The following is a 13,365-nucleotide window of genomic DNA, read 5'->3' as shown; positions in this document are numbered from 1 at the left end:
TGGGTGTTTTGGTTTTTTTTTTCCCTAATCTTAAAAAAAAAAAGGTTGAATTAGTCCCCAACCTTTAAAAATTTGAAGGTTTCACATAAAAATCCAGATTTCTGGTTGAAAATGGAGCCCCACTTTCCCAAATAGCAAGAGTCAACTGGAGTGGAGAAGGGGCTGCCCCCAAAGGGCGATGTCGCCCTCCCTCCTGATGCCACAGGCCCCACCCTCCCCACTGCCCCATACCAGGCTCCCTTCACGGCCCATCTGATCCTCGAAAACATTTGGATTTGAACCTGGGGCTACAGAGTGTTGAGAGCTCTTTCTGCTCCCATTCCTTGGAACTCAAGGTGAGACCAGGGTCACCTGGGGAGTGAGTGGTTAGGGCGGAATGGCAAGAACTCAGATTTCAGTCCCCTTATTACTGGGTGGTTAAGGCTGGGTATGTGTACAGAGGTGAAAATAATACCCAAGCAACCCCTGTGAGACTCAGGAAACTTCAGCCCAAGTAGGCCCTCATCTCCAAGTTGTGCGCTGTATAGCAGTGAAGTTTCTGGAAGCAGAGAGCCCAGAGAAAATGGGCAAACAGTGCTACAGATGGTTGAGAACTTAAAGCTGCAGCCCTAGAGGCCAAGAGGGGTTTGAGAACAATAGAGTGATTTGTCTGACCCTGGGGCTACTTCCTAGCTGTGCCGCCCTGGGGCAGTGGCTTGCCCTCTCTGAGTCTCTTCTCATGGATAAAGTAGGGATGTTGCTGGTACTCCCTTATGGGGTTGTTGTGAAAATGGACTAAGCGGTGCCTGCAGAGTTTGGCACCATGCTGGCACAGAGTAGGTGCCACTGCTGCTGTTGCTATCCCTGGGGGTAACGTAGAACTTGCTGGCAAATGAGGAAGACCAAACCAGGTGGTTGGAGTTGACGGGGGGCAGGGAAGTGAGCACTTGAGGAGCAAGTGTGAATGGCGCCCTCTGCTGTCCCGTCTTGCTCTGTGATGATCTCGCGGAGACCTCCCTGGGACGCCCCCAGCCGCCCACCCCAGGGCTTTAGACCCTTCAGTCCCGTGTCAAATTGGACCCAGAAACAGGGACATGAAACTTTCTTCTGGTTGTTAAGAAGCTTATGCATGTGTGAAACGCCCAGGAAACGTTTTTTGCGTGAATCCAAAGTGTCATCAATTTACCTATCCTTGGTCTCTCTCCTTTTAAACATGCCAGGTGTGATGGACAGGGAGCAGGGGCCTTGTGAGGGCATGAGGATTGGGAAGCGCATGGCAGACTGGGTATTTCCTTTTTTAAATTTTTAAAAAGATTTTATTTATTTATTTGAGATAGAAAGAGCAAGAAAGAGAGCATTAGGGGGGGTGGAGGGAAAGGGAGAAGCAGACGCCCCGCTGAGCAGGGAGCCCGATGCGGGGCTCGATCTTAGGACCCTGGGATCATGGCCTGAGCCGAAGGTGGACACTTAACCGACCCAGGTGCCCCAGACTGAATATTTCTGATTGCAGTCCAAAGCAAGCCATGCATGCATGCATCCGTCCCTTTGCTTTAATTTGGGATTAAGACCACACATTGGTCAGCTACAGCTGCTCTACCAGGGGGCCAGAGACCGGGCGGCTTAAGCAACAGAAACGCACCGTCTCTCAGTTCTGCAGGTGGAAGTCCAAGACCAAGGTGTCAGTAGGGTTGGTTCCTTCTCAGGGCGGTGAGGAAAGGATCCGCTCCTCTCCTTGGCATATAGATGGCTGTCTTCTCCCTGCGTCACTTCACATGTCTTCTCAGTATGCCTGTCTCTGTGTCCAAATGTCCCCTTAATAGGGACACTAGTCATATTGGATTAGGAGCTCACCCAACTCCAGTACGACCTCATCTTAATTTAACGAATGACATCTGCAATGACCTTATTTCCAAAGAAGGTCACATTCTGAGCAACTGGTGGTGAGGACTTCAACAGATGGCTTTGGGAGGGACAGCATTCAACCCACAGCAACCATGAGGTCTGAAACTGGACTGTCTGGGCTCAAATCCCCGCTCTCCCGTGGCCTAGCTTTGCAGCCTCAGGCAAGGAGCTCCTACCCCAGAGCTGTGGAGGAATAAGCAGGCCCAGCACGTAGAGCGAATGTCTTGCACAGAAAAATGTTGCACGAGAGCTGGACTTCATTACCAACGTTGTTATCACTCCTGTTTCAGTTAGCAAATGCTTACCGAGCTCCTGAAGTGACCTGTGCTAGGCACAGGTGTCAGGGTATTGTATGAACCACTGTTAATTTCCTCCATGCCGCCGGCCCTCCATTGGCGTGGATAATTGGGAATTTGCAGAATGCCATTACACCCACACCTTCTAGCTTACCTAGCACTTTCCTTTCCATCACACCACTAACTCCCCACAGATCCTGTCAGTTAAGCAGGCCGGTGGGGCGGGGGGGGGGGGGGGGGGGGGGGGGTGGCCACTCTCCCCAGTCCACAGATGGGGAGACTGAGGCCCCCAAGGGGAAGTGACGGACCCTGCACCACACACCAAGTCGGCTGGACACCAGCCCAGGTTCCTCCGCGCTGTGCCAGCAGCCTCCGGGCGCAGCCCGCCGCCTTTGCGGGCCCTCTTGGCAACGGCAGAGGGGCTCACCCCTTCTCTGTTTCAGGGGGAGATAGGCCGAGAGATGTACATCATCCAGGCGGGGCAGGTGCAGGTCTTGGGTGGCCCCGATGGGAAGGCCGTGCTGGTGACGCTGAAGGCTGGATCCGTGTTTGGAGAAATAAGGTCAGGGGGAGCTGGGGTGAAATGAGCGGACCTGGGCCCAAGCTGAGGGGGGGAGTGGCCAGTGGGGGGAGGACCTCATCCTCAAAGGCCCTGTGGTGGGTCTCAGTAAGGTGCCGTGGATGCTGACATATGCAGGGTGGGCCCCGGCTCTCACCCGTGTGGGGCCGCCATTATGCTCCAGGCAAGGGGTGGAAAGGGACATTTCAGGGGGATCCCAACCCCAGCCCGCCAGGTCTCACCTCCTTCCTTCTCTGCCCCAGCTTGCTGGCTGTTGGGGGCGGGAATCGGCGCACGGCCAACGTGGTCGCCCACGGGTTTACCAACCTCTTCATTCTGGATAAGAAGGACCTCAACGAAATTTTGGTGCATTATCCCGAGTCTCAGAAGTTACTCCGGAAGAAGGCCAGGTACATTTTTTTAATTTATAAAACAATCCGCATCTATGTCAGCGTGCATTTCTGAAGGACTAAACCTCTCTCTTACCTACCATGGTACCTTTATCACAATCAGGAAATTCAGTGTTGAGACGACGCTATTACCTCACCCCAGACCATCTCCGAATTTGGCCAGTTGTCCCAACCATGCCTTTTATAGCCTTTCCTGTCTTCTTTTCCATTCCTGGATCTAGGGTAGGACCCCCTGTTCATCACATTGCCTCGTGTCTTCAGTCTCCTGGGATCTGGGTTGGCCCGTCAGGCTTTTTCCATCTTTAGTGACTTGGGCGTCTTTGAAGAGGACAGGCCAGTTATTCCGTGGGACGTCCCTTCACTTAGGTTTAGCTGAGGTTCTCATGTTCTCTCATGATTACTTTCAGGTTCTGCATGGGGGCAGGAATTTCTCAGAAGTGATGCTGTGGGGCGCCTGGTGGGCTCCGTGGGTAGGGCATGTGACTCTTGATCTCAGGGTTGTGAGTTCAAGCCCCACATTGAGCACAGAGCCTGCTTTAAAAAAAAAAAAAAAAAGTGACGTTGTATTCTTCTTAGTGCAGCATAGCCAGAGGCACGGGATGCTGGCTTCTCTCAGTACCGGTGATTGTCCCTTCGATCACTGGGTTAAGGTCTCTGCCCTCTAGAGTGAACATTTTTCTCTTTGCAATTAAGAAGTAATTAGCGGGGAGTCAGTCTGAGACTTTCTAGACCTCCTGTTTCCCATCCGGCAAGCCTTCACTCGCGACGTTCAGCATCCACGGAGGGCTCCCTGCTGAGTCAGCAATTGCCGTCATGGTTGCAAAATGGTGATTTTTCAGATTCCGTTGTGCCTTCTACATTTGTTAGTGAGCATTCTACTGTGCGGAAGAGCTTTCTCTTCTCCCCCATTTATTTGTTTATTCATTTATCTACATCCGTGTGGATTTGTTTTGTTCGGTAAATATCCTGTTACAATCATTACTTCGGGGCTCAAATTGTTCCGGATTTGGCCAGCAGGCGCCTCTCCAGGCTGGCCCCTGTGGCTCTTTGTTATGTCCCCAAAATATTTGAGCACGTCCTTGCTTACAAGCACGATAAGACGCTCCGGGCTCATCTCGTGACTTTCCTGCCACATCTCTGGGAATGGCCATTTCTCCAAGGAGCCTTGATTCCTTGCAGGTGGAAATGGTTTTTAGAAACCAACATTTGAGCATCATGTGTGCTCACGGCTACTAGGCTCCCAAGTGGACAGAGCTGGGACACACCCGCATGCCCACTTACATATACAAATATACATATATGTATATATCACCATTTGTTTTTTTCCGTCTGTATCTATATCTGTATCTATCTAACAATTTCAGTCCCACACCACAGAGTTCTTTCTAATCCTCTCCTTTTCCGTATTTTGTAAATTCCTTCTCCAACACTAAGAAATCTGACTCTCTTTACCCTCATTGCATTCACTCATTTATTCAGCCCTACAATACAGACAAAGCAATTTCAGAATTGCTATCCCAAAGCACTGAGATGGTGGGGAAGCCTTCTCAGCAGAATTTACTATTTGGTGCTGTTCTTTTTGTCTTTAGCCTAAGTACCTATGAGGTACGTGTTGTATTCAGAGTTATTTGGATTCATTTTCTTTCGCCTCCCTTGAGTGTGGTTGTTTGTTCGTTTGAAATATACCCAGGCTCGCCAGGCTCGTGTGTTTCCGTTTGCACTCCATTTTTTATGATCCCTCCTGCCCCAATGCTTGTTGATTTTTTGTTGCTTTGAATATGCCAACATGGTACCAAAAGTCATAATGCAACAGAATGGGGTGACCGGAGAAGCTTCCTAGCTCCCCCCACTTGTTGCCCCAGCCATACAAGAGCCCAGTCTTATTAGTTTCTGCTGCTTCCTTAATGTGTTTCCTTTTGGAAAAATAGGCAGATCAGTGCATTTTATTTTCCCCGTCTTACACAAAATGTAGCATACTGTAGATTTTCTTTTGCACTTTGCTTTTTTTCACATGACAACCAATCTTGGAAAACATTCTCTCTCAGTCCGTAGACCCATCAGCTGCCTCGTTCCTGCCAGTTGCAGAGCGTTCTTACGAATGGACAGTTAGATTTCCAATATTTTGTAATTATAAACAGTGCCACAGTGAATAACCTTGTGCATCTGTATTTTGCACTGTTGAAAAGTGGGTAACTTTTGCCTTCAGACCCTTAGGATCAGGTTTCAGGCCAAGTGACAGAGGCAGCACGGCCAAGATAGAAAATCCACAACAGGCTTGGAAAGCTGATGGGGCTCACATCCTATCTGTGTGAGGTACTGGCTGTGTGGCCTTGGAAAAGTTACTTAACTTCTCTGGTCTCAGTTTTCTGAAATTCTGTAAATTAAGGGTATTTTAACCCCTCACTTTGTTGTTGGGAAAATTAAACAAAATAGTATGTGTGGCAAATGTCTCCAGCAGGGTACCCAGCATGTGGGAGAGCTCAATGAATATTCATAATCATAATTGTTCCTCTTTATCCATTAAATCCTCTCTGTAATTTTCCCATTGGATGAAGTCTTTTATTTTATTTTATTTTATTTTATTTTATTTTTTTTTTTTTTTTTTAAGATTTTATTTATTTATTCGACAGGATAGAGACAGCCAGCGAGAGAGGGAACACAGGCAGGGGGAGTGGGAGAGGAAGAAGCAGGCTCATAGCGGAGGAGCCTGATGTGGGGCTCGATCCCATAATGCCAGGATCACGCCCTGAGCCGAAGGCAGACGCTTAACCGCTGTGCCACCCAGGTGCCCCGGATGAAGTCTTTTAAATCTACATATCTGGTTTTTCCTCTATTGCCCTTTACTCCATATTCCTATTTTCTACCTCATTCTATGAAATGACACCATAAATAAACTGCACAGAGAGAGGTCATGATAAAGGGCACAAACCCAACATCTCCCCATTGCACATGATCATTTATTGAGTACGTAGTTCTAGGCCCTGGGGACACAGCAGGGACCAAATCAAGCTGGCCTTCTACTAGGGGAGGCCAACCGTGGAGAAATGAACGACCTGTGATGTGTCAGCTGGGGACAGGGCTATGAGGAAACAGAAAGCCACACGGAAGAGATGGAGGTGATGGAGGGAGTTCCTTCAGATAGGTTGGTCAGGAAAAGCCATTCTGAGGAAGTCGAATTTCAGGTGAGACCTGCACAGAATGAAAGAATGAGTGGGACTGCTTGCAGGGAAGAGCATTCCAGCCAGAGGGAACAGAGGGTGGGAAGGCTGTGTGGGGGAGCAGGCTCGGTGTGTGTGCAGACGAACCAGAAAATAAGCGGAGCTTGACGCGGGATGGGAGAAGTCGAGGGGATGCAAGTGGGTAGGGCCTTGTAGCTGAAGCCTTGCAGTGGCCTTGGGTTTTGCTCTGAGGCAGATGGCAGGACCCCTCTGGCAACCCCAGGTGAGTGGCTTCCGTATTGTTGTTAGAAGGTAATACACACAGGCTCCTGGGGTCGCCTGAGGAAGGAAGCTGCCCTGTAACTCAGCTTACCTGTTTGCTCTTAAGGAAGCCACTGGGCCCTTCCAAAGGCTGGTCTGTCTGAGCTTCTCCCACAAACTCTGCCCCTTCCTCCTACTCTCCTGAGGAGCAGGCAAGCACAGTCCATCCTCACCATTCACGCAGTTGCGATTCTGTATCTGCAATTCACCTACTCACTGAAATGTATGTGGAACCCCAAAATCAGCACTCATGGGCACCCCAGTAATTCGCGGACGTGCATAGAGAGAGCAGTGAGAAATTTGCGTTGCCCTAAGCTCACCTTCCCAGCAGAAGTTGACCAAGGTGACGCTCTGCTTTACCGTTTCGGCTCAGAAGCGTCTGAGCACTTGTCAACAAGAGTCTCTCCATGGTCTATTTAGTGCCGCATCGTTCACATTTCTGTGATTGTCGTTGGCGATGTCTCTATCGAAAATGGGCTCGAAGCGTGGTGCTGAGGTGCTGTGAGCGTTCCCGAGGGCCAGGAGGCTGGGATGTCCCTCATACAGAGAAGACACGTGGGTTAGACAAGCTTCGCTCAGGCATGACTCCTAGAGCTGTGGGTCGTGAGTTCGATGTCAACGAATCCACTGTATGAAAATAAGATGTCTTTAAACAGAAACACACACGTATTGATCAGTTGCTGAAATGTTGTCATGAGAGGCTCACCAGAAACCCAACTCTGTATTTCCCCCAGAAGCCATGGTTTCGGTATTCACTAATTCAGTATTTGCAGGGACTCTATGGAACGACCTTACTGCAAATACTGAGAATCGACTGTTTCTGTCTGAAAGCAGGCACCTACCCCCCCCAACCCCGCTCTCTCTTCCCTCCCTGCAAGAGGAGCCAGGCCCAAGAAAGCCAAGCTTGTAGTCACCAGCCATTCCTTTGGCAAGGTTAGGTGAGGGGTTGGCACATCGGCTAGGGTCCCGCAGAGGCTGCTGACCCGTGCACGGTGAGCCTGTGGCCTTGCGCTGGAGAAGGTGAGGAAAGAGGAGGAGCTGCCGGGTCCTGCAGCAGAGGCCCTGGGACCAGGCTGAGCCGGGTTCGTCAGAGAGCCTGGTTCCCTGGACAGGCGAGCTTCACGACAGGGCCAGGGGACCGTGTGTGAGCCCAGCCCATCAAAGGAAAGACGCGGTCTGAGAGCCATGGGGTCTGGGGATATCTGAGCTGGTGAGAGAGATTCTGTCTCAACTCCCCGCTTTACAGATGGGGGACTTGCGGCCCCAGACACATGAAGGGCTCAGCTCTCTGGCTTGGCCACTCCAAGGACTGGGGCAGGAGGGCTTCACGCATGCCGCTTTCTCCGGGGATGAACGTACGATCCTGCTTAGAGGAAAACACATTACCTGAAAGTGAGGCTGAATTTCCTGACTCTGGAAACGGCCCAGAAGCCAGCACAGTGTTTCAAAAGAGAGACGGCCATTAGCCATCAGCAAAGGTCCCACAGAGAGTTCTTTTGTGTCATTTTTGTACCACGCTGAGCCTTCCCACAGGCCGTCGTGCTGTGAATTATGGACTGAATAACACAGGTGACCGTGCCAGGCATGAAGAGGCCTCTGATGAATTATCATGTTTGTGTTCTCCTGGGGGAGCCCCAGCCAGAAAATGCAAGTCTTGGCCAATTAATATCAATATGCACAATTTAAATCCATTGCCTCTGATTAGATAAGCAGCCGGTAACAGCCTCATTCTTCAACAAACAAGTTTTGCCGCAGCCCTGATGAATGGATTTGCCAATTAGGAGTGTAGGCCCACTAGACTGCAGACGAAATTCATTTGTTCCTGAGCCAGACCACGCATCACATCTCTGTAGCGTGAACAATTCCCCATCAAAGGCTGGGGCTCTGCTCGATGAAAGATTCTATCCTTATTTACAGAGCAGGGTGGCAGACTGCCTTTAGATCTGAGTTTTAATTCTGCCCCTGCCACTTCCTAGCTGTGTAACCTTGGGGAAATTACTCACCCCTTCTGGTCTTCCATATCTTTATTTGATATGAGGGAGAAAAATAGGGGCCTGCCTGTGAGGATTCTGTGGGATTTAAATGACGAAGTGTCTATCGGTTGTCTGTTGTGTAATAATATTACCACACGTTCAGTAGCTTAAAACCGCATGTATGTATTACCTCTGTGGGTCAGAAGTCTGGGACGGCTAAGGTGGGTCTGCTCCAAGGCCATCATCAAGGTGCTGGCCAGAGCTGACTCGCATCTCAAGTCTCCCCTGGGGCAGGACCTGCTTCCAAGGTCACACGGTAGTCAGCCGAATTCAGTTCCCTGTGGTTGTAGGACTGGGTGCCTCCGTTCCCAGCTAATTGTTGGCCAGCAGCTGCCCTCTGTTCTTGCCACGTGGGCCTCCCCCAAAATGGCCCCTGGCTGGATCAAAGCCAGGAAGGGAGAGTCTCCTTGCAAGACAGAGATCCCAGTCCCATGTGACACGTTCACAAAGGGGATGTCTCATCACCCTTGCTGTATTCTACTGGTCGAAGGCAAGTCACATGTCCCCCTCACCCTCGAGGGGAGGGGATCACACAGAGGCACGGACACCAGGAAGGGCGACCCCCAGGGCCACCAGAGTGCCTGTAAAGGACCGAGCCCAGGGCCTGACACGTATAGACACTCATTCAGTGTTGATAGACGTGATGGCGAGAAGCGTGACATGACAAGAAAGCAAAAGGCAGAGAAGAAAAGCTTTGGGTCTTTTTTCATCTGGGCATCCTGTTTCTGAGTCCATCTATTGTAGTATCGTTCGGTATTTCCTGTGTGACCTCACAAAAGTGAATCAATCCCTCTGATCCTCCGTTCCCTCCTCTATAAGGTCCAGACAGTAAGACCCATGTCCTTCTGGTTGTTCCGATCATTCCCTAAGATGCTGTGCAACGCATTTAACGGCGTGCTTGCTCCCAGACTGTTAGGCAGGACAGCACCACCACGCAGTCCAGCAGGGGGTCCTCCAGGGACGAGCCTTGCTTCTGTCCCGCAGCGTGCGTGGGACCTTAGCGGGCACTGCTTTCTTCCAGGCGCATGCTGAGAAATAACAACAAGCCCAAGGAGCCGAAGAGCGTGCTCATCCTCCCTCCCCGGGCAGGCACCCCCAAGCTCTTCAATGCCGCCCTGGCCGTAGCAGGAAAGATGGGCGGCAAGGGGGGCAAAGCCGGCAAGCTTGCCCACCTGAGGGCTCGGCTCAAAGAGCTGGCAGCGCTGGAGGCAGCCGCGAGGCAGCAGCAGTTGCTGGAACAGGTGAGGTGGTGGGGAACCCCCCCATTGCAACCTCGTGGCAGGGCGTGGACCGCACTCCCCTTCCTTCCTTTCAGTCGGGATGCCTTTGGTGGCAAGTGACAGAAATGCAGGTCGCTGGGCCAGCTCACATTAGCTTAGGGGAACAGGGAATCGAGTGGGTCAATTAGCTGAGAAGTTCAGGCACGGCTGGATCCAGAAGCTATCTTGCCACTGGGACTCGTTTTGCCGTCCTGTCATTTCTGCTTCCCTCGAGGACGGCTTCAGATCGCAAGAGCACTGGGATTGCAGCCTCCTGGGTTAGCAATGCCCACGGAAAGCCCCTCTTGCCCCCTGATTCCAGCAGAAGTCCCAGGGCTCACGGTCGTTGGACAGAATCGGATCACGTGTCACTTCCTGAGCCTTTCACTGTGGAGCCCTGGGAGAGGCCAGGCTCCTGTGCCCATCCCTGGGCTGAGGGGGGCCGTTCCCTCGTGGGGAGTCCTGGTGCTGTTGCGGAGGTGGGAGCAGTGGGTGTGGGCAGGGAATGTCTCTCCCCAGATGGCAGTGATATTCTCATATTTAATATTTGTGTCTGTGACAGTTTAAGAGATGTGAAGAGAAAAAACCCTGCCGACAGCCACAGCGCCAACTGTCCCCACTCTCGGAAATCTGAAGGGAATTTTAAAATTAGTTCTGGGACTCTTTTCTGTGACTAATGCCAAAAATGCCAATTAGAATGATTGCACTAAGTATGACTATTCATGACCGTCCTTCAGGGAGGCCGCTGGGAAGGGGGGCAGTGGGTAGGCAGGAGCTCAATGGCAGGGAGGGTGCTGCAGTCTACAGGACAGAATTCAAGGGATCCTAGGGAACTCAGTCTCAATCCAGGCTGGTGTGAGTCCAGAGGACCCATCCAGAGAGCATTTGACATCTGGAGTCTGGGAGGTGACATCAAAGCTACCCAGGGTTCCAAGATACTCTCAAGATACAGCCACTCATGGCCGCAGACGGAGGACGGACACAACTGCCTGGCTCACCAAGTGCCAGGGTCAAGGTCGAGCCAGCAAGCTGGTGTCTTTAGTGCCCGCTGCTGTGTGGGAATGAGCGGACATGAACTCCAGGACTGTTCTCAGGACGGTGAAAGGCTTTATCTGAAATGGGGCTTGTCGCCCTGAGCATTAGCTCTTCACCCAGGCAGCTTGGAGAGGTGAATTAAATTTGCATGAGAATTGTAATAAAAGGCAATTTTAGAACAATCAGGGCAGAAAGGCAGAGTGCAAGGAGCTCTGAAATAACAATCCGAAGACACGGGTCTAAATCCCAGCTCTGTCACCATCAGCTCTGTGACCGGGCGAAGCTCCTCACGCTTTCTGAGACCGATTATTCATGGTTGCAGAGATGAAGCAGGATACCTTGGATGTCTTTTAAAGCCTTTTGAACATGACGAAGCACTTGACCAACCTTCCCAGGATTCTTCCGGTTCCATTCATAGCAGGATGCTTCCAGAAGTCCCATAATGGGCACCATCCTGCCCTGGAAGTGTGTGGTCAGAATTTAGGATGGACAGGGGAAGGCAGAATAGGGGCAGCAGAACATGTGGGAACACGGAAGCAGAGGGAGGGACAGGTCCCCAGAGCTGTCGGGTTTTCTGGGAGTGGGGTTCCCCACCCCACTTCCCTTCCTTCAACACCCTATGATTTGAGCAAACTTCAGGGGGTCTTTCTTCCTTACAAGAGTGCTGACTGCTCTCATTTTAAATTCACTACCAGTATCTCAAGTGGGTTTTGGGTAGCTATGGACCATTCAGGTCTCCTCCGGGGGCCACTCCCTCCCATTTCTGTCCAGGCAGAGGTGGGTCAGACGGGGCAGGACAGGCCATGGGTATGCACGAAGGATTGGGTTTTTACTGATACATGGACTATGGCCAGTGTCCACAGGAGCCCCGAAGGCTGGAGGCTGGAAGTCCCCACCAAGTTCCCAAACATGGGGGCTCAGCCCAGCCGAATGCCAGAAGTACCCTGCCCGTTCTCCTGGGGCATGGGAGTGGGGGTGGGGGTGGGGTCTCCACCTTTGAGATCTTCCAGAAAGGGGGCCAGGCTGCTTCGGCCATCTCAGCCTCCATCTTGTTAGTTTGGAATTTTTCTCATTCATCCAGGAGCATGCAGCCCTGGTAATCAGGGTGGACAGGGCAGCTGGCTCAGCTTTGCAAAGTCCTCACTGATGCTCCCTCCTGGTCACAGCCTCTTCCCCCTCCATAGCTCAGGGTCAGGCCTGCCCCTGCAGCTTCACTCAGGCTTCTAGCCTTGCCAATCAACAGAGACAGAAAACATCCACCAAATCCAGCCTAAACTTCCCCATAATATACTTTGTTTCTACCGAATAATCCTGATGCCGCTCCGACCCCCCACTTCCCATCCATTGGATTGCACCCCTGAGCGCTCTGCTGTCCTCCTCCTTGGGGTCCGAGAAGGGGAACAGGAAGGTGTTCAAGAACCCTCCAAGAATTCTCAGACGTTCTCTTTCCGGATTTCAGGCCAAGAGCTCGCAAGACGCTGCAGGAGAGGCGGGCCCGGCCGCCCCGGAGCAGCCCGCACCGCCACCGCCGGGTCCCCCGGAGCCCCCGGAGCAGCCCGCACCGCCACCGCCGGAGCCCCAGGCCCCGCGCTCTCCGCCACCTGCCTCCCCTCGGAGGCCCGAGGAAGGCGGGGAGGGGGAGGCCAGGCCCGAGGAGCCCTCGGTGCAGATCCGCGTGAGCCCGGGCCCGGATCCCGGTGAGCAGATCCTGTCGGTGGAGATCCCGGAGGAGAAGAAGGAGGGCGAGTGAGGCGGCCCCCAACGCGCCACTCCCAGCAGGGCAGGTGCCGGCGCGTCCTCCCCGCGCCCCAGGCGGGTCCCCAGCCCCGCGCCCGGCTTCCGCAGGCCCGGCTTCCCCGGGCACAGTAGAGTCTGTCATTTCTGCCCCCGGCATCGGCTTCTGCCACGGCTGGTCTTGAAGTCAACCGATGTAGTGTTCGTGTCCCGAAGTCCCCCGTCGCCTGAGAACCCTACCTCTCCCGACTATGATTTTTAAGAACAAAATTCTTTTCTATTTTAAAGGTTTATAGACGGAGCAGGGAACGGGGTTCCAACATCTGGGAAGGGACCTTATGCTCATTAGGGTGGTTAGTACGGATCTTCCCCATGCTGTATTCAGTTCCGAGTCCAATGCAGGTATCTCAGAACAGATAAAATGGAAGTGGGCCTACTGGCAACTGGCTGTGGCTGTGGGCGATTCTGGGCACCCCTGCCGGTCCCCAGGTCTGCAGGGGTTCATGCTTGCTTGCTTTTGACACCCTTGCTACAGAGATGATGGCAGCAACTTCCATTAATCCTAGGAGACAGAAATCACAGCTGACACCACTGACATTCCTGAAGTTTCTCCAGATCAACTCATGTTGCTTTCACGATTCAAGAAGATAAAAGGCGGGGGGGGGGGGGGGGGGGGGGG

The 13,365-nt window shown here is 52.3% G+C and overlaps 1 protein-coding gene across 1 annotated transcript in view; it reads left to right on the top strand.

Annotated features, from left to right (window-relative positions):
• CNGB1 (cyclic nucleotide gated channel subunit beta 1) overlaps positions 1-12,702 on the top strand; it is a 62,280-nt gene extending 49,578 nt beyond the window's left edge. The window contains 4 exon segments of the mRNA XM_040633370.1: positions 2,621-2,739; positions 3,000-3,146; positions 9,680-9,899; positions 12,412-12,702. Of these exon segments, the coding sequence (XP_040489304.1) occupies positions 2,621-2,739; positions 3,000-3,146; positions 9,680-9,899; positions 12,412-12,702 (777 nt within the window).
• Positions 12,703-13,365: the final 663 nt, after the last annotated feature.

Source organism: Ursus maritimus, unplaced genomic scaffold, assembly GCF_017311325.1.
Source record: "Ursus maritimus isolate PB19 unplaced genomic scaffold, ASM1731132v1 scaffold_19, whole genome shotgun sequence".
NCBI classification, from domain to species: Eukaryota; Metazoa; Chordata; class Mammalia; order Carnivora; family Ursidae; genus Ursus; species Ursus maritimus.
Note: the sequence above shows the minus strand (reverse complement) of the source record. Positions and strands in the feature narration are given on the sequence as shown.